General features: G+C 33.8%; 1 protein-coding gene across 1 annotated transcript in view; it reads right to left on the bottom strand.

Annotated features, from left to right (window-relative positions):
* The window catches only part of LOC106470152 (FRAS1-related extracellular matrix protein 1-like), a 53995-nt gene that overhangs the window by 29136 nt on the left and 4045 nt on the right, over window positions 1-20814 (bottom strand). Inside the window, exons 3-7 of the mRNA XM_013930682.2 lie at window positions 14569-16053; window positions 8435-8708; window positions 6885-7126; window positions 4193-4410; window positions 3535-3724 (exon numbers count right to left, since the gene is read on the bottom strand). Of these exons, the coding sequence (XP_013786136.2) occupies window positions 3535-3724; window positions 4193-4410; window positions 6885-7126; window positions 8435-8708; window positions 14569-16053 (2409 nt within the window). The remainder of the gene's footprint in view (window positions 1-3534; window positions 3725-4192; window positions 4411-6884; window positions 7127-8434; window positions 8709-14568; window positions 16054-20814) is intronic.

The following is a 20814-nucleotide window of genomic DNA, read 5'->3' as shown; positions in this document are numbered from 1 at the left end:
GTCTGGAGGAATAACAACATTGGAGGCAGTGCAACAGGTTACTACAAAAAAACTCTATTTTGAAAAACAAACCGCCACTGATTTATTCAATCAAAGGAACAGCAGGGATGGGCAGCTTTACCCATGTAAGTTCATGGGTTAGTACAGTCCGGAACAGGCATATCAATGAAGCAAATATATCGCGAGGAAAAACCTATTAGTAATCACGTTGAACACCCCATCTCAACAATGTGTGTTACAGGGCATGGTAAACATCGTGGCCATATAGTGTGGATTTGAGATATAGGAAGCATATCTGGACAGGCAATGCTCACCACTGAGTGGGACTTGAATCTTAAATGGGACATGCTCCTGGAGGGAAAAATATATACAGAAAAGATAACTTACCCAGTCACAGCTACACTGAAGCTTGAAGGATAGTAACAGTTCAAAGGCAGTACCCGGGTTAGAAATAAACAGTTACATAATGAAGACAGTGGGAGATGAACATATGAGGTAAAGGCAATATGCCTGACTTAATAGTTTCCTCCTATGAATGACGGAAATGAGAATTCAGGAAAAAAGTGAAGTTGCTTGATCACAAAGTCTACACATGAATCCAAACACTCTGGAAAATCTCTAAAAACAAACAAATAGGAGCCAACAAACAAATAGAAACGGAGCCATCCAAAAGTCACAAAGATAATGGGAAGGTAGATGAACCTGTGAAAAAACACTCCTTTCCAATAAGATCCCAACAGCAACAAAATCACATGTAAAGGGATGGGGCTGAAAAGGATAACAGCACCAATGGGGATTAAGGAGGAAAAGTGTATCCCCAAAAAACCTTCAGGAGATTGGTGGAGTGCCTCAGAAAGATGTATGTTGGAAAATACTGAAGGAAAGGTGTAAAGGTAAGACCAAGGCAGAAGAAATTATAGGATTATCAGGGATCATATGTTCTCCATTCCTCAGCCCTGGCTGTCGCTTCCTTCCTCCTGGTCTGGTCTTATACTTGTCCTAATTCCACAGGGTGAGAGGATAATGGAGGTGCAGAATTGAATGAAAAGACCAACCTCAATACCAGAACCTGATATACCCATGAATCTGCAGTGAAGGAATACCAGGTGTCCATTAATAGTTGTAACTTCACTCTAACTGACCTCCCCACCTAACTAGGTTGATACCAATGCCACTGGCATCAATTGGCCAAAAGGGAGTGACCCTGAAACTGAGGTCCAAGCTGCTAGAGCCAAAGAAGGCAGAGAGGTCAACAACAACAAAAAGGAAATGGGTGATGGCAATTTACAATATAAATGCCTCTGGGATACCCACGAACATCAAGTGACTATAAAAAGAAGCCACATGTAACACACAGAGGCTACAGCAGGTAGAGGTATCTGTACAGGAGGAACAGAATCAGTCAATCTGACCAAGGTAGAAGTCATTAGGAGATCTCATTCATCCACAAATTATGTGGGGACCATTGATAGGCTGCCAACAATTTTTGGGGGGAAGAAATATAACACAGCAAGAGTGAGAAGCAAACAAATACAAAAAAAATTGAGATTGGTTCAAAGTGATCACACGAACCAGCCTGGAACTCCACACATAAAAATTAAGAATTTTAGTCTGTGGAACTGAAAAATTATGTCCCCCTGGAGGTGGAAAGCCAAAGCATGCCAGCAGACAAATGAGGGTACAAGTTGAAAAATGAAAAACTAAATAGTCCCCCCCCCCCCAACCTGTTCCATCATCAAGAGAGAAGTAGACTCAGAGGTCACAGAGGAAAGCCCCAAAATCTCATAAACCCAAACAACTAATTGAAGAAAAGGAGTAGGGGGTGGGTGATCCAAATTGGACTTGTGAGAAGCCGACTTAGTAGAGAAAAGCATCAGAAAAACAAGAGTCCAAATTCTCCCCAGAACAACATAGAGAGACTCTAGATAACAAAGGAGGAATAGGGGAGGTCAGATTAGCCACCGTTTTGACAGTGGTAATAAGGGGATTCATACCTGCAAACCCCACGTCCAATTTTTTTTCTTTTGTTAATAGGAAATTATAATTATATGGAAATCCACAAGGTGACATATAAAATCACAATCCATAATGGAACGAAACACAGCACTTCATCAGAAAAAACCGTAACCAATGCTTTGTTAAGAAAAAGCGATTACATTATCTGAGTGAGGTGCTTATATACAGTGTCAGGATACAGGGTGCATTGACACGGGTGAAGGGATTTGAAAATTAGATATTGTGAAGAGCATTTAAGTGGGGTATAAAAGGCTGGAGCATGCAAGACCAGTGCTTAGATAGGCAAAACCAACATCAAGGAATAGCTACAGTGGCAGCAGAGGGTGTGTTTTGGAATTATGGGAAACATGGCCATTAAAGCTGAGGCTTTAAGGGACCAACAGTTATTATTTAGACAATACTTTGAGGATGTGTATCATACCCAAACAAGATCCAAGGAACTACTAAGAGCTAACAAGACACTTACTTTAAGAAGTTTCTTTAATTATGTGGGTAATTGACACAAGTGTACATAACGAGAACTCACTTCACATGTAGACATGGATGCGAAGTTATGCTAGCTTCAAACAGTTTCACTGTTTATGACAGGAAACCCCGAGTACTATATGGTGATTACTACAACAGAAGTTGACAACAGGGATGGTGGTCATAGTACCACTTAAAACTGAAATACTCATACCAGGAGTTATTAGAAATACATCTACACCTAGTGATTGGGGTTAAATTGAACACACCTGAAATAAAAAGACACTATGATGCTAATGATGATAAGACACCAAGAAAGAACAAATTCTAAAGTTCTATCGAAATCAGGTATTTTAGTACTGATTATGTGTTGCGAAAAACAATACCAAACTGAACAATTCAGGGAGCACAGTTTAGAGCTGAAAGTAAGCTTTGATTAGACAGTCATACCTAGTTTTAATACCAGCCTGTATGATCAAGAGGGGAAATTGCTGAGCATAGATGTTTTCTTATAAATAAACTATTAAAGAAACTTACAACGAAATGTGTAATAAAAAAAAATATACTAATTTTATTGTTAGGACAGCCTTCTAACAATCCATGTAAACGATACTACATAATTCATTTTTAAATGTGAGAGACTTGTTTCAAAATGTTGCAACATGCAACAGAAGGGCTATCTTCACACAGCTGTCTCTAATAATCAACTGACAGACTAAAGGGATTACAGCTAGCCAAAAGCACCCACTGCCAACTCTGGGGGATACTCTTGTCTGACTATATACTTGGATTTGACCATCATTCTTACAGCATAAGAATGACTCCCAAATCTGAGTAGCATTTTTGAAGCCATTGTTTGTTAATCATAACTTCTCAGGTTCAATTTCCTAGCAAGCTAACCACTAGGCCACACCTAATGTAAAAGTACTTTTGATATAAATATTATAAAGGGTTGTAGATTTTATTGTGAGAAATATTTCTAGTGCTCATGATTTTCTAGTTTCCTAAACATGGAAAGAAACCAAAAACAAAACTGTGAACATCACAACTTACATCCGGTGTTAAAACAACAGAGCCACCCTCATTAACAGTCACTTCGGTCTTCAACCCCCTCTTCCAAACAGGATTTTGATCATTTACAGGCTCAACGTCTACTAAAACATTTCCAGAAACAAAATGTTTACCATCACTGACACCTACAGTGAAACTGTCTGATATGGATTCAGAACCATCATGAGAATATCTGAAAAGCATAAAACAGGAATGATGAAAAAAAAGTGATTGCCAGTATGAAGTTTTAACAAACAAAAAGTAGATGATGCTCATCTTTCAAAACATAAAATAGAAAAGTCTTTAAAAATTATACCTTTGTGTATTGTACTAGTTTCTGTAGCATATGTAAATCAAGCTAGTAATCATCTCTTAAACTAAAAATGGAAATGAAATGCACAAATATTATTACAGTTACATATGTTTACTTAGCAGTTTTACATATATGGATTGATACTGTTCTTGATGTGGAAAAATATCCTGTACAATGTGGAAAATAAAAAAATTCTTTCATTATAGCAACTTTTACTTTTATGTATAGAAACATGTACTAATTGTTAGAAATACAACCAGAACATCCACTGATTTAAAGAAACAGCTTTCAATACACATTCCTTCTAACAGAAGGAATGTGAAAGAATAACCTACTAGCATCACTTACTCCACTTGAAGGGTCAGAATATCGTCTAGAGAAAGAAGGTCTCCTACCCGCAGTACCTGGCCACCTCGCAAAAGTGAGCCATGAAGAGGAACAGTAAAAAGACTGATCATAAGCTTTGAAGATAAGGTGTCCAGATCATGCACAGACACCTCATTTGTTGAAAGAAGTGTTGAAGACCCTTCTTGTACCAGAATGTGTCCTGTGTAAAGTTTAGGAGCCTATAAAGTTCAAAGGTTGAATCACATCACTGTATGAAACCAAGAAAGTATATGTTTGTTCACACTACAATATAATAATTTTCATCCCTAGAGTATCGACTTTATTTTTCTGGACAAAACTAAAATTTAGACTTCACAAAGCAAAAACTTCATGCACCTTCAAGTATACACATATCTCAAATCTGAATGTTATCCTTATATCGATTAAATGCTCAGAAACAAATAAATAAAGCTAAGGAACCAATGATTATACTTATATGCGAACTAGTTTACTATAAATACAAGAAATCTCCAACAGATTCAGTAAATTATGAATCAATTAAGTATTATCTGTTTCTACAAATAGTTTTCATTTTAACATAACATGCAATTTTTTCTTCCTCTATAAAGCACAATGTATATATTTTTTCATTGTCCAAAATAGGCATAATGTTTTATGGTCAATATCTTCAATGACTGAATAAATCTTTTGTTTTATTACAATAGCACTAAACAATTGTTATAAATATGACACTTATTCTAGCCTCAATGACTCATATATATATATATATAGGTGTGTGTGTAAACTGATATGTGTATGAGTATAAATTTATTTTACATACATTTATAGACAAAATAGCATTCTGGAACCAACTTCCCATGACAGTAGTGACACTCAGAATTTCTATTATGTAATGTTTAATATAAAACACATTTACACTGTTTCCAAATGTTCTGTTACTAAGATCAGGCTTTTCATTTTTAATATTCCCTTATTCTTAATGGTCTCCTTATCTAAGAATGAATACTGACTTACTGGAAAGGTTCAGAAAATGGATACTAGAATAATTCCAGGGATGAAAGAATTGCCTGATGGGGATAAGTTAAAAATCTTTACCAAATCTTACCAAAGGTTATACAATTATCTGGAGGACTGATAGAATAGAAACCTCTGATTGCTTTGTGCTATACTCTAATAAAGACAACAGAACACAAATTTAAGATATGAGAAAGATAAGCTAGGCTCCAGTTAAGACAGTGATATTCCCTGTCAAATAAATGGTAGGTATAAATTTCTACTTTTTCTCGAGAGTGAGTGTGCAGGGCTTGATTTCTAAATTTTGCACATAGCTACAAGAGGGCTATTTGCACTACCCATCCCTAATTTAGTAGTGAAAGACTAGAGGAAAGGCAGCCAGTCATCACAACCCACTGCCAATTCTTGGGCTACCCTTTTATCAACAAATAGTGGGACTGACCATCACATTAGAACATCCCCATGGCTGAAAGGGCAAGTATGTTTGGTGGGCCAGGGATTCAAAGCCACAACCACCTGGCCATGCTGGGCCTGGATGTGTTGGGACAGCCTTGAAGAACCAAATCATTCCTTGATGTCTGTATTACTAAATGATGGGCAAAAATGTATTCATAAATATCATATGCAAGTTTACTGCAGAGAATATCTAGTTTTTTAACTAATTGCTAACATTTTTCAATAGGTCCTAAATTATGAAACTTTGATATAGCTTGAAAAATGTGCAAATCACATCTAGTTAATTAACTTAGAAGATTAAAAGAAATATCTGAAACTTGTCATGGAAAACCAAAATTTTTTGATGCAAATTTACCAACACTAAATTAAATAAGTTAAAAGGATTTAAAATACAAGACACATTATTAGGTCCTAAGTTGTGGTTTCCAAAATAAATAAACAAAGGTTTACTGTGCTGGTTATCCCTAATTTTGAACTGATAGACAAATAGAAAATAAGGCAGCTAGTCAACAGCACCAACCATCAACTTTTGGGCTACTCTAATCATACAATGCAATATGACTATCTCTCTTACAGCATGCCCAAAGTGCAAAGCATATTTTGCAACAAAAGGATCCAATCTCTGAATCTTGGATAAACAGTCTGGCATGTTAACTATTAGGTACACACTATTAGAAACAAGAAAAATTTTTTAAAGGGAAACTGAGTAATACTAAACTACTTGGTCAGAGTTTAATTAGAAGGTAACTCCTCATCCAGTTATGAGGAAGAAGTTTCATTACATCACTTACTTAGCAAGCAATAGCTGAATGAGTTGAAAAACATTTGAAATTGGAAGTAAAATATAAATTGTTTTGTAATTTTAATAAGTTCAGTACTGTATGAAAGAAATGTTACAAAAACTGAACTTTTGTAATTTTACATGGTTTTCAAAAGTATATAAACTCAAAATCATTATTTTATGAGTTCAGTTCAAAATGTTAGTTGAAAATATTATAATCTATGAACAAAGTCCCAAGATTGCTTGGTATGTTTACAAGCTAACCAAATATGGAAAGTTAAGCTGTAAGTTGTTAGAAAGTAAAAGACAAGTTATTTTCAGCAGTTAAATGTTTTGAAGTTGAACAATGATATTTTCAGTCGATGCTATAAATAACATTACATATTATTTATTCACTTAATTCAAATCTATAGTCTACTTGTCTTAATAGAAAACACTGACCTGATTATCAACAGGCAAAATAGTAATGTTGAAAAACTGGCCAGTAACAGTATTTCCTTGACGATCAGAAACTGACATGACCACCTGCAGGGTTTGGGGGTTTGGCCCTACATCAGATGCTGGTGGCATATATGCCACTTTGTGGTGCCTTATTTCCTCTTGAGTAAAATATGTTAAGCTTGGAAGGGTGAAATTTTTCTTTAATGACACCTGACCAGCAACAGAAACAAACTTTCCTGCATCTAAAAATGTCACAAGATTTTTGAATTCACTAAAACATTTTGTAATATGTTTCAAATGGGGGTTAAAGAAATGCTACAGATCAAAAGTTTTAAAAAACTATATATTCTAACAAGTAATAACAATTAAGCTCATAGTATAATCATAACTTATTAGAAGTATTCATGAAGTTTTCTGCCATTGATGCCAGTTTACTGTTTACCAGTTCTTCTCAAGGAGTGTAAAGAATGCATAATTGGTATAGAAAATAAATAAATAATAGTTATTAACTTTTACCCTAATTCTGATTTGTAAATGACTCAAATAAAATTGGTAATAATTGTTCACGTAACTGATGACATAAACAGTGTTTAGACAACTAGTCTGTCAAATCCCAGCAGACTAGATAAACTCTGGATTTGGCCAAAAGGTCTCATCAGCACTGGATATGAAGGATATAGTATGGTTGACATATCATTATCTTTTCTTTCACTCATAAGTTCTTCGAATAAACTTTTGTGTGTTTGTGTTTTTAATTAAATCTTTCTCTTTTATAAACAAATAAGGCATACAGACAGGCAGATCAAACCACATAAATGCTACTAAAGAAACAAAAGTAACCAAAATATAAAAAATTTTGGTATTTCTCCATACTTAGAAACACAATAAAGAAGGACTGAGCAGAGGAGAGACTTAAGGCACTAAAGAAAGTAATGCACATTTATGAGACAAAAGGAGTCAAAATATTAAGGTTAAGAACTGTTTAATTATTAAAATATCAACATAATATTACCTACTAGTTGAAACAAGTCATTAAGAATCTTTAGTGAAGATATGCATTTATAGTTATTATTAAAATTTTACATGGAAGTTCCTCTGATGTACATTAACATTCAAACTGCCAACCTGTATTTTAGACAATGGCATAGAATAAAGATATAATACTATATCTTTTAGGAACAAGAAAATAAACTCCATTTGTCTCAAATTAATTCAAATTAACTTGCAGGTTTTAAATATCTATAGTAAATTTCACCTTGTCCTTTTGTAAACCTGAGGATTTTCTAAGTAGGTTAATGCACTGAAATTATCAAGCATTTACAAATGGAAACAAACCTGTAATTTTTGCTGAGAGTAATTCAGCATCGTTAGGTTATTGTAATTCTAGAAAAACAAAAATTTATATTACAAGTTACTACTAAGCGTATGACAGCTACCACAGCTGCATCAAAATGTAGCAAAAATGGAATGACCTCAACTTATGAAAAAGGTAATTCTTTAGCTTTCTGTAGTTTTTAATACTGGTATTTAATAATAAATGTAGTATTTACCTGACAATGCAAATGATCCTATAAATCGAGGAGAACTTGTAACAGTAAAAACTACTTCACTTGGTTTTGAATCAAGATCAACATAATGTAACATGTCTTGGGTCAAAATTCCAACCACATCTTCCTTAACTTCAAGATGAAGAGAACAATTGGGATGACGCTGAGGAGGTTCGTTACTAGCAGGATTAATTCCCACAAGAACCTTGTATGGAAAAGATTTGTTGGGAGGATCACTTCCATCCATCAATATTACTTCAAATGAATCCATTGAGCCCTAATAAAAAGAAATCATTATTAATAAGCTCTGATGAACTAAGAACATTGTGAAAAAATATAGTATTTCTAGCAGGAACTCCTAAAACCTACATTATAAGTTTAGCATTTTTAAATAATTTGATTTCTTTTTCTCTGTAAAAGAAAACAATAAAGATCATTGATATGATTTCAGAAAGCTATGATATTTTGTACCAGGAATGATGCCTTATAAATAAAAACCAGGGAAAGACTTCAGATATTTTCATTTACATTAGCATCTGACTGGTTCGATGTCAAATAAAAGGCAAAACTTTGAGATCACATTTCAGTTTCCCATAACTTAACCCAAGTATCATGTTTAACACGATCATATCCCCTGAGATGTTGTAAAGTTATCTCAATTTTCTTTAAGTTTTGGTATGTATAGAAGTATAAGATATACTCAGTTTCTCAAAAATACAAAAGTTTACATGTACACTCTTATAATTCCATGTGAAATTTACTATTCAATCCTTTGTTTTTTAAGCTGAAAAAAAAGTTTTTTATGTAAAAGTTCACTACAATATTACAAACTAAATTTAATGAGTGTACCGTTGATAATTCTTTGCTTTTTTTTTGTTACTCATAATAATGTTATTCCTAAGTTATTGTCAGCCTGGAAATAGTGGTTGGGACTTAGTTATTTGTCAAGCATTAATACTTACCAGACAAACAAACAAACAAACAACAACAAAAAAATTCCAACTAAAGCTTTATGGAAATTTAACTTTTTAGTGTTATTTTTGCAAAAGTAGGAAGAGAATATTTTGTATATTTGAGCATTAGCCTCAATTATGCTTGTGTGATTTTCACAGTATCCCCTACGTCTAGGCACTTCTAATGAAAAACAGGGCTGGCATTAATACACAATTTACAGCATCAATGACAACATCCATAAAATCTGATGGCCATGTTTTAAAAACACTATCAGTACTGACACAGAGCTTTTAAAAGTTTACTTTATACAGCTTCAGTGAGTTGAAGATTCCAATAGACAAATAAAAAAAAAGTTATAATAATAAATGCAGATCTGACATAGATATATAACTGTATAGGTTACCATTTCTGTTGTTTAAATTAAGCAAAAAAGTTATCTCTTGATAAGCTTATGTTGCTATTTGTCAGTAAGCAGATATCTTCTGTACCACTCATTTAGCTGTCAAGCAATAAGAAGAGTCTTAGAATTAAAAATTTAATGGCATGGATTTAGCAAAAAACTTGAGTTTTGTTTATATAAGAATGAGTGACAGTGCAAAACTTTATAAAATGTAGCATCTCAGTCAAGGTTAAAATACACTTTATTACCAGTATTTAATATATATTGATCTCAAAATCCTTTGCCTAATCCTCTACATCTAAAGCAAAGTGAGCCTCATATTTGTGAACAGTGTTGGGCATGTTACAAGAAAAAAGTAATGGTGTTACTTAGGCCAGTACCTGCTAAAAATAGTAATGTCTTTACCCAAAACATTACTTATTAAAAATGTAAGAAGTAATGAGTCTCTACTCATTATTTTTTGAATAAATACCTGTATTCTGTATATAAAGCATGCACTGTGTACAATTTATATTGTATTATATACATACATATACAGAACTGAACTAAAAGCATTGAATTCAACACAAAAAATGCATTATACATTAAGAGGTTTTAGAATAGTAATTAAAAGAGCTACTTTTATTTTTCCTTTATAATATTCAAAGTAAGAGCAATGTATAACTTACATAATACAAGAAAAAGAAATACAAATGACTAAATTAACTAATATGTAGCCTATCAGTTAGTGTGAAATAATCCAGAGTTTACATCATGTAATAACTACAGTGTTAAAACGATTATCAAGAGAGGCCAAATCACTGTTATATTTCAAGGAAACAGCTTTTTCGAAGTTTGTATCCAACATTCCTCCTCTTTTTTGCCCTCAGCACATCTTTTCCAAGTGAAAAAACCCTCTCAACTGCAGCACTTGACAGAATAGCTGTATTTAAAGAAATGATAACTGACTTTAAGACTGCGTTTGGAAATGTGTCATTGTGAACAGATTTTACAAGAGATTTTTCTAGAAAAGCACCAACTACTTGAGCATTTTTATGTCCCCTTTTTTTTGTAGGCATCTAAAATAATCATATTCATCTTCTGTTTCTGTTATGCTTTCTTAATTAGGTGATTCTGTTCCATATTGTGCTGTGTGTTCTATCTTTGAGATCACTTATTTTCGAACTTGTTCCTGTCGATTTTCTGGAAGCCAGGAGAGCTAGAAGCTAGGATAAAAACATGCCAAAAGAATTGAATTCTCATCATTGTACATATTGTCAAACCTAGTTTCTATGCTTTGAATTAATACTTCATCTTGCAATTTACAAATTTGCAACAATTTATTGTTCAAATCACCCAATATGGCTAGACAAACACACAAGGTAGGAATCAGAAGTCCCATAAAAGCTTTGTTCTCACACTGCAAGATGTTAAGTACTCTAACAATAGGTCATGACTTGAACGTATTCCAAAATGAAAATTTTCTCAGCTGGATTCAGCCACACAATGCCCAATTGATCAAAAACTTTGTTTAGTGTTTGATCACTTGAATAACTCCCAGATATTAACTTATCTACACAACTGAGAGCATCAAACACTGAATTCCAATGAGATGGATAAGAAACAACCAAGTATCCCCTATTTCTTTCTCTATTGTATTGGCAGCTACAGTACTTCTGCTCTGTTTACTCCATAGGGTTTGAACATTTTGCTATTGCTGATCGAGACACTTTTTTATACTAGTGTTATTTAAAGCTTTCTCTACATCAGTAGTAGCAACAAGAATCAATGTAGGACGGCACACCTTTGATGGTCTGGCAAAATGCATATACAAGAATGAGATGACACCACATCAGCTAAAGAATAAATTTCTACAGCATCTTCATCTGAGACATCATCTATGACTACATTATCACCATTACCAGCAACATCACCATGCAGTTGGTCAGGAGAGATGGTGGATACATCACTGGAGAACAGTCTGTAAAATAAATTATAATTTTATTATTTCAACTTACAACATAAACAAAAAATAATAAATTTGACATTTAATAACACGGCCGATAATCCAACCATGAAAGGCAATGTTACGATCTGACGTCCAACCAAGCGAACCAGAACATCCAATCAACAAATGCTTACAAATAGGAGTAATATTATATTATCCCAATTTGGATGCATTTGTTGTGTGTGTGTGTCTGTATGAGTATATATAATTAACCTTTCCACAATGATGAATGGTCTGTTTAATATTATATTCTGACTAACACCAAACAATTTTATTAAGATTAAGGAAAGACTCCCAGGCCTGAAAGGGATAATTATATGAAGGTAGGCTGTAATTTATATCTGTTATATAGGTAATATATATCTTCTATCCCCCCTTATTTCATTCCCTCCTTCATTTATTAATTCATTCCCCGTGTTTGTATAATACAAACTATTTTCTCACTTTCATTATGTATTCTTATTGTGATATTTCAAAGTGTCTCTCTAACTGGCCAAAGCATGCGTGACTTCACATATAGGAGTCATTCCACAGAGGCAGTAGACCGGGCATACAACACACAGTCGCAGTGCACCTGACTAGGGGCTATTGCTTGTATGCCATAATTTAAGTATACAGGCAAACTCACATAACTTTAAAATATGCCACTGACCTGAAAGCCTTGATGAAGTTACTGCCATTGTTGTAGTCTTGACAATTTTGTTCTGGATCCACTATTCAACATGAGGTCATAAGCATGACATCCTTTTATATGATGGCAGGTGATAACTGTGCATTCATGTTCCAGCATATCTTCATTTATCTAGCACACAGTGACTCCTAAATAGACTCTGAAATAAAATAATAGTGCTTTTAATAACAAATAAGTTAACTTCAATATCTAAAAATTAACTATAGTAAATATGGTGACAATTTAATAAAATATCAATGTTCTCAAGTCAGGTGTGAAAATCAAACCATCAAATTTATATTGTTAAAACAATGTGAGAATATTAGAAACTAAAAACTCAGAGATTATTTATTAGTTACTTACCTGTTTCTGCAACTCCAGCAATCAGCAGTTGGAGCAACAGTCTTTACTACTACTAGATGGGACTTGAGAAGGCTAACTTTTCCTCATGGATGTCATTCATTTGCCTCATTAATATTCTTAGAGAAATGACTGTTCTTGTTGGCTGTAGTGATGTGATTAAATTTCTAAAGTACATGAACTCGACACCACTAAATGACAAAAATTCTGAAACCACAAAGTCTAATATTAGTTCATTCAGCTTTTGAGACACTCGAGAGCTTTGCCCAAACTTTTGTTTTTCTCTTGATGACCAACTGCAAGTTTTTAGGTGTGTTATCGTTACCTTCATTTGCTTTCACCGCTCGTTTTGTGACATACCTTGTTTCATTATAGACTCAAATTCCTTAGCAATGGAGAAATGTTTTATGAACACATCTTTAAAGTTGCTTGGAGATTTACTGTTCACACTAAAAATTTTCTTTGAAGGCAAACAAAGCAAGCATTTATATTATAAGTTGTTACTATTACTTCTTCCAGTAAACTTAAAATATTTATTGATATGACTACAGATTACATGGAGTTTTGCTTGAACTGTTATCACTTTCGTATGACATAGGCTGTACACAATAGAAAATATATACCAAAGGTATCCTTGATTAATGTGACGACCCTCACTACAAGTCTACAAATTCATATATCAACTAAAACATGTTTCAGCAGGAATACATGTGAAATACTTCATTCCTCTGCAGTTCCAATATTTCTGTTATTTAAAAAAATACATTATTTATTATATTTTTGGCCATTTTATTAGTTTATTAATTATTGTTATTGTTTTAATTAGACAGTTTTAACTACTAATTGTTATTAGTTATTTTATATTTTTAAGCATATTAGTAACTATAAAATTACTGAATTTAAAAGTAATGAGTAACAAATAATGAGCTGTTTTGACTAAAAATTTATTGACATTACCAAAAACATTACTAAATTTGAAAAGTATTATTTTTACCTTGGACATTACTGCCCAACAGAAGTTGTGAACCTAGTACAAGCCTTAAAGTTATTTGAATATGTAGTTAAATTTCATATCCAAGTTTGATAACTTAGTACAAATGCTTGTATTATTTGTATTTGGTTACTAACTATTCTTAGTAATGATACTAAAACAAAAAAGATAAACTTAACAGATACTGTGAATTTTCTGTATCAGATACAGAATTTAATTATAACAGTGAAGTCAATTATAGTTAACTGGATCTCACAATCTATATTACCTAGTACAAGTAAGAATATGCAGTTTCACCTATAAATTTCACTGCATGCAAAGAAGTATAGAAGCACTTCAATCCATGTTGTAGTTCTAATAAATCGACTTCAATTAAAATTAAACTTTAAATGGCCACTGACTGTTCTCAGAGGTTAATAAAAAATTCATACATCCATACATTTGTGACTGATCATTTTGTGGAAGACTATACAAATTCTACCATAATGGAAAAACATGACTGAAGATATCACAAATTTCATTTCATTGATATTTCATTGGTGATAGTGTCCAGGGTCACTGATGAGGAGTGGAATTCTCCGAAACTAGTCTGGCTCACAGACACGCACACCTCAATAAATGAATAGACCATTCCAAGCTTTTACTTGTTGTTAAACAAATGTTTAAACAACTCTACTTATTCAATTGAGACTAATATGTAAAAATGTGAAAAACCTTCTCTTACATTATTTTCCTATGTTAATTATTTTGTGTTATTTCTACAAGAACAGCTTACCTTGTTTCCAAGGTGATGATAATAAATAAGTTCATTGTTTATGTCCCCTTGTGTGAAGTTCTGAACTTCTACTCCCACTACTTCCCATACATGTTTTTTCCACAGAACTCCAAATTCTGCTTTTTTCTTCACAACATATGTAATGTATTGGTCTTCTGAGTCTTGATCAGTGGCATTCAGCAGGGTAGGAGTTATTATAGTTAACCCACCTTGCACTAACTGCAAACCCACATTTACTGTTAATACTGGTGGGTCATCATCTTTTGGAAGAACTGTAACTGGGAATGCTACCAAAGTAGATTGTGACTTATCAGTCACTCTTAGATGAATGGTATCTTTAGAAGAGTCACTGTCATCATGATGGTATACCACATGGCCACCAATTAGATCTGCAAGAGTGAAAGAAATATACGACTTTCCACCTACTTTCAGCTGACCATGTTTCAAACCCCCTGACACAAACACTTGAACTTCTTCTATATTATCTTTATCCACAACTTCAAGGTTCTGTGGCAGAAGTGGACGTGACTGACCTTCAAGAAGCACTAAGCCAGAGCTAACAGACACTCGAGGAAATGATGCTGTTGATGACCGTATAAAAATATGAAGCTCTACTGGATCACTTTCCTTAAACTCTGCATCTAACACTATAAATTTAATTGATAAAGTCTGGTCTGCTGAGACAGGTTTAGTTGAGGGTTTATAAGCTATATCTCCATTTTCAATATCACTCTGGCGAAATGAATAAATCGGTTGTGTGTGGTCAGACAAATGTACAATAAAGCCAACATCTGGTGTGAGTTCTGTACTAACATTAAATATTAATTTTCCTTTTGGAGTCTCCCCATCTGAGGCTGAAAGGACATTTGGTGTGATTGGAGTAAGTATAAACTGCTGAACAGCCATCAGAAATGTACTAGAAAAAGAAGCCTTTGGTGGAAGATTTGGAAATCCTGATTTAATTTCCACTGGTAAAGTGACCCACTCTGTCACCAAACCACCTCCATTAAGGTGAGGATCACTTGTTTCCACCAACAATAAGATATAATCTGTATCTGGAGTTGGTGGTTTTAGATGCTCATATTGAAGGTCAACTTGCACCAAGTCATCACAGTCAACTTTTATTACATCAATGAATCTTCTCTGATGTCCAATTACAATTTGACCATATGCAGGCCAACTGCTTTGATGGACTGAAAAACGAACTTTGCAAGATGCTCCATCCTGTTTATTGTACAAGAACTCAAGATTTTTCTGCGATATAGGTTCTGATACACCAAAGAAATCTTCCACTACCAGTGGAGCTTTAACAACTGTTACATCAAATTTAACACTTTTTATATTGATCGTCAGTGTAACCGAGCGAGAGATAGTGTTGTTAACAGAAAGCTTGTAAGCATATAACTTAATAATGTCCTGCTTTATAAAAGGTAACCCGAAGTGGGTGTATCTCACCCTGTCAGGTTTGAAGAAACAGTCAAAGATCTGAAACAAAAGATAAAAAAAAAGTAGTAAAACAAAATGGAATGGGAAAAAATCTTATTCATAATAATACAACAATCTGTCCTTTGAAAAGCATCATTGTTTATCTGATCAATTATAACTTGATATGTAACTGTAAAGCGATATATAGTAATAAAGGATAAATTACAAATTGGGAACCATAAAAAATGCTACAGTACATTTGTGAGTAAGCATTTCATCACTTTTGCATTTTAAAAGAAAAAGAGTTCCTAGGAATCATATTTTGTCCATAATTTTTGAAACCCTAAAAAAAAATATATTTTTCTTCTAATAAGTAGCAGAGCTGACTGGAGATGTTTGAACATATTTTAGAAATATATATAACCAACTATATTTATACATTTCATATGAATTCCACATTGCTTTTGAAAATTATGTGGTACTCTTGTACTGTGCTTGTTGTCTAAGGTCACAAAGTTGAAGTGTTTCAAAATAGGTGAAAAGCAATCCACCCTGAATGGGACATAAACTGTTCTCATGCTAGTGTTTTGAGGTCAAAGCTAATTAGCCTAGAAGGAGATTCTCATTAGATCTGATTTTTCAAAATTCATTCAACATCCTTTAAGGAAATGATCTAACTTTATTTTTTGTTAAAGAAAACCTAACAAATATTTTCATACGTTTTTATGTCAAAATGTGGTATCAGTTTTTTTTCAGGGTTCCATATACTCCCAACCAAAATCTGTTGATGGGAAGTCACAATCACCACCCATATTTCTATAAACCATTAAATCACAATTAAACATCTTATAGGATTCAAATTTTCCACTCTTAACCCTACGTTAGTCTTCTGTAAAAAATTTCCATAGTCACTCTTCCGGGGTTTGAGCGGACCCCATCATAAAAAATTAACTTTAAAATAATTAAAATAAACTATTATTTTGGAAAGAAAATCAATAACATTCAAAATATTTTCCTTTATTAATCAATAAATGAACATTGAGTAATAAAATTTGTTTCTTTTTAACCACCTAAACAAAGTGTAACAGCTTAACACAAAATAGCTGAATACTGAAGCTACTGAGAACAACAAATACGTACATGCTCCCATCTATCGCTACCAATGTTCACAAAATATTTGGTGTCTGTGAAGACCCTGAAAGACTAATGCAGAGTTAATTTTCCAATATATTTCACTTGTGAAGAATTAGAAGGAAGTATGGAGAAAGAAAGTGTCACAATAATTTTCTGTATAGTGATAAAGTGTTGATAAAATGGGCAGAATGTAAGATTAAAATTAAATAATAGTTTGAACAATCATCAAGTTTTTATATATTATTATCTAAAGAAGAATGACTTTTCCAGCTAGTGCTCCTCGTCAGATCATAGGTCTGCGAAGTCATTATGGGAACTAAAATGGGCCCCACCTTTGCCAACCTCTTTGTTGGATACACTGAAAATCTTGTATTTAGTCAATACAATGGATCAGTACCCGTGATGTATCCTCGCTCTATTGACAATATACTAGGGATTGAATCCATGCCTAAATCTGATTTAGAAACTTTTGTACACTTTGTTTCCTCTTTCCACCCCTCTTTAGAATTTACTCGGGAAATATCTGACACAACACTCCCCTTTCTCGACACTAACATATACATACAAGATGACCATCTTACCACTAGTATACGTTACAAAAAAACAGATTCACACACATACCTACATTTCGAATCTTCCAACCCATACAGCAACAAAAAGTCAATACCTTACTCACAATTTCTACGACTATGCAAACTATGTAGTGATGATAATGATTATAAATCTAAATCCAAAGACAAGAACTTTTTTATAAAAGGCACTACCCTGATTCTCTCATCCACGATGCAGCTACCAAAGCTAGCTCATATAATCAAGAGCAAACACTCAACCCTACCAAGAAAGAATGCACCAATCATGTTCCACTTGTGTTAACGTACCACAAGACCAACAAGAAGATCAAATATATTATACTAAACAATTAAACAATACTTAACGAAGACCCTACCACTAAATCTCTTTTCAAGGACCCACCCATTATAGACATGACAAAAACCTAAAAGAAATCCTGGTGCTCAGTAACCTTTAACAAAAACTAAATGATACTCCAGGCACTCACACATGTAAACGAAACAGGTATGTCACCTGCCCACATATAAACAGCACTGCACACATGAGGAAAGAACACAACTTTCGACATGAGGCAGTCCTTTACACATACCACTGAATGTATCATTTACTGTATAATTTGCAACAGGTGCAATAGTTTAATACACTGGACAAACAGGCCGCTGACTCAGTGATCGAGCACAAAAACATCTTAACCATATTAAACTCCAGAACCAAGATACACCTATAGGCAAACATTTCACAATCAACAACCATATAGTAGAGGACTTTTTGATCCATGGACTTATTAATTCTCCAACACACATTCACAAAAGATAAAGACTGGAAAGATGATTAATTTACAATCTGGGGACCCTACAACCATCTGGTTTAAATTAATGCTTTTCTTTCCTGTAGATTTCTATTATTCCATTTTTTGTTTAAATTTTAATTGCTATCTACTTATCTTTTCATGACTTGTAATTTTTATGTAATAGATGTAACTTTGGTTTGAATCTTCACGCTCAACATTCCAAATACCATGCATGTAAGTTCTTTGAATTCTGCACGAGCCTTTGTTGTAAACCATATGATCTGATGAAGAGCACTAGCTCAAAATGTCATTCTTCTTTAAATAAAAATATAAAAAACTTGGCAATTGTTCAACCTATTATTTAATTTTGATATTTTTGTCACCTATGTAGTTTTAACTATATTCGTCAGAATGTAAGATTACTCAACCGACCATTATTTCACAGAAAGCAGCTGAGTATGAGTGTGTAATGTGGCTTGAGTTACAAGTCAGGCCTTCTTATAGATGATAAATACTTAGGTGTGATACTTATCTCAACAATCAGGTGCAAGAAGAAGCATTACAGAACCATGTCCCAAGGCAAACCCAAGAACCATCTGGCTGGACCGAGCCATCGGGAATGGCTTGGTACATAACACAGAGGATTATCCTCTATTACACTACTAGTAACAATGCAGCCCAACTTCCCAAATGAGGAATACATCCACTTGGTCTCATACCAGTGGATTGCACTTCAAGATGAGGAACTCTGTATATCAAATTACCCAGAAGCTTGGGAATGGGGAAAATAGGATTTTCCCATACTCCATTATAAAAAATGAGGAAGGAGGAATTCACATGGGAAGAATACTTGAGCAGTATATGGACCATGTCACCAAGCACAATCATTTGGAATTAGATTCCAAAAAATGCAGAACAGCCTAGAAGATAAAATATATAGACGCTGCTACTACATCTTGCAGAAAACCCATCTCAACAGAGATAACTGGGCAGGAGTGGATTTTGGATAAGTATTCCCTATATGGCAACACCAAGCACTAGGTGAGTTCTACTGTTTCTATAATATCCAGGTGTTGTGAAAAAGGCAGTTGGGAGCCATGAAAAAGCAAGAATAAAATAAACAACTCACCATTAAAGTCACTATAAAGAGTGAAGAATGGCAAATGAAGAGAGATAAAAGCCAGATTGTGGTGTAAGTAATAGGACACAAACTTGTTGGGAGTCTTCCACATCACTGCCTGTAAGATTGATGGCTATAGGCAGGAAAAGTTGTGGGATGAGTCTTTATTCAACTGCTAACGTTCTTGGCGATTAATGCGCATGGAGGATGCATCACTTTCCTATTGGTGGAGGGCTACAGTCTAATAATGATTATGTCATAGGCTGACACAATATACATTTACATGTGTAGAGGTGGGAGCTTTGTGCAAGGCTTGTAGCATGCGTAGGAGTGTGCATGAGGTAATATCTTTTCGTTTTGCACAGAGGTGAGTAGCATTTCTGAACTAATGTGTCTGTAAGAATGCTAGTACAAATGACTATAAGAAAAATACATTATTAGTAATATGTTCCATGTGATAAATGTTTTACTTAAATCTAACTTTCTGATTAGTTTCATCAGCTTATTATGTGAAGATTGTGTTCTACTTTGTGTAGTACATATACACATACTCAGTATACTTTGCAAATGGGTGCATTCCTACTTTTTATTCCAGTAAATAGGAGTACAATATCTTTCCTAAACATTTTATATTGAATTAAAACAATACTTCATGGCAGAATGTATACATAATTGCTAACATTTTGAAGCTGAAGAGTTTTATTCCAATTTTAATGTACATGCCTGTCTTTTGCTTTTGTTAGCTGGCAGTCCATTTACTGCATCAACTGTATAATTACATATATATGTACATTAGGGTGCATCAAACACATTAATTTCTTATACCATTATCAGCAAGGTATGTGATTGGTGCCTTCTAATAGTAGTACTTATGTTAGAAAGTTTCAGGCTTTTAAAATTATATCTTGTGCTGCCACGAGGGGGGATATTTTCCTTAAAATATCCATAATCAAAGTATATGAGAAGTCAAAGTACCATAATGTTGGATATGCAACGTTTAGCTAATTTAGGAGTTTTATATCCTAAATTACCCAGAACTCACCATGAGAAGGTAGTTGCATGTCGAGTTCCACCCATGCCCACCCTTCCACTGGGCAATAGAATTACTGTATTATGTATTGTTTCTTAGTATTAAATTTTTTCATAATTTTGCAAGATTGAAGTTTTGCTTTAATGAATCCATTTCTTCTGCGACAGCCACAAACAA

Source organism: Limulus polyphemus, unplaced genomic scaffold (genome assembly GCF_000517525.1).
Source record: "Limulus polyphemus unplaced genomic scaffold, Limulus_polyphemus-2.1.2 Scaffold3847, whole genome shotgun sequence".
In the NCBI taxonomy this organism is placed as follows: domain Eukaryota; kingdom Metazoa; phylum Arthropoda; class Merostomata; order Xiphosura; family Limulidae; genus Limulus; species Limulus polyphemus.
The sequence above is the reverse complement of the archived record's forward strand: the minus strand, read 5'-3'. Positions and strand labels throughout refer to the sequence as shown.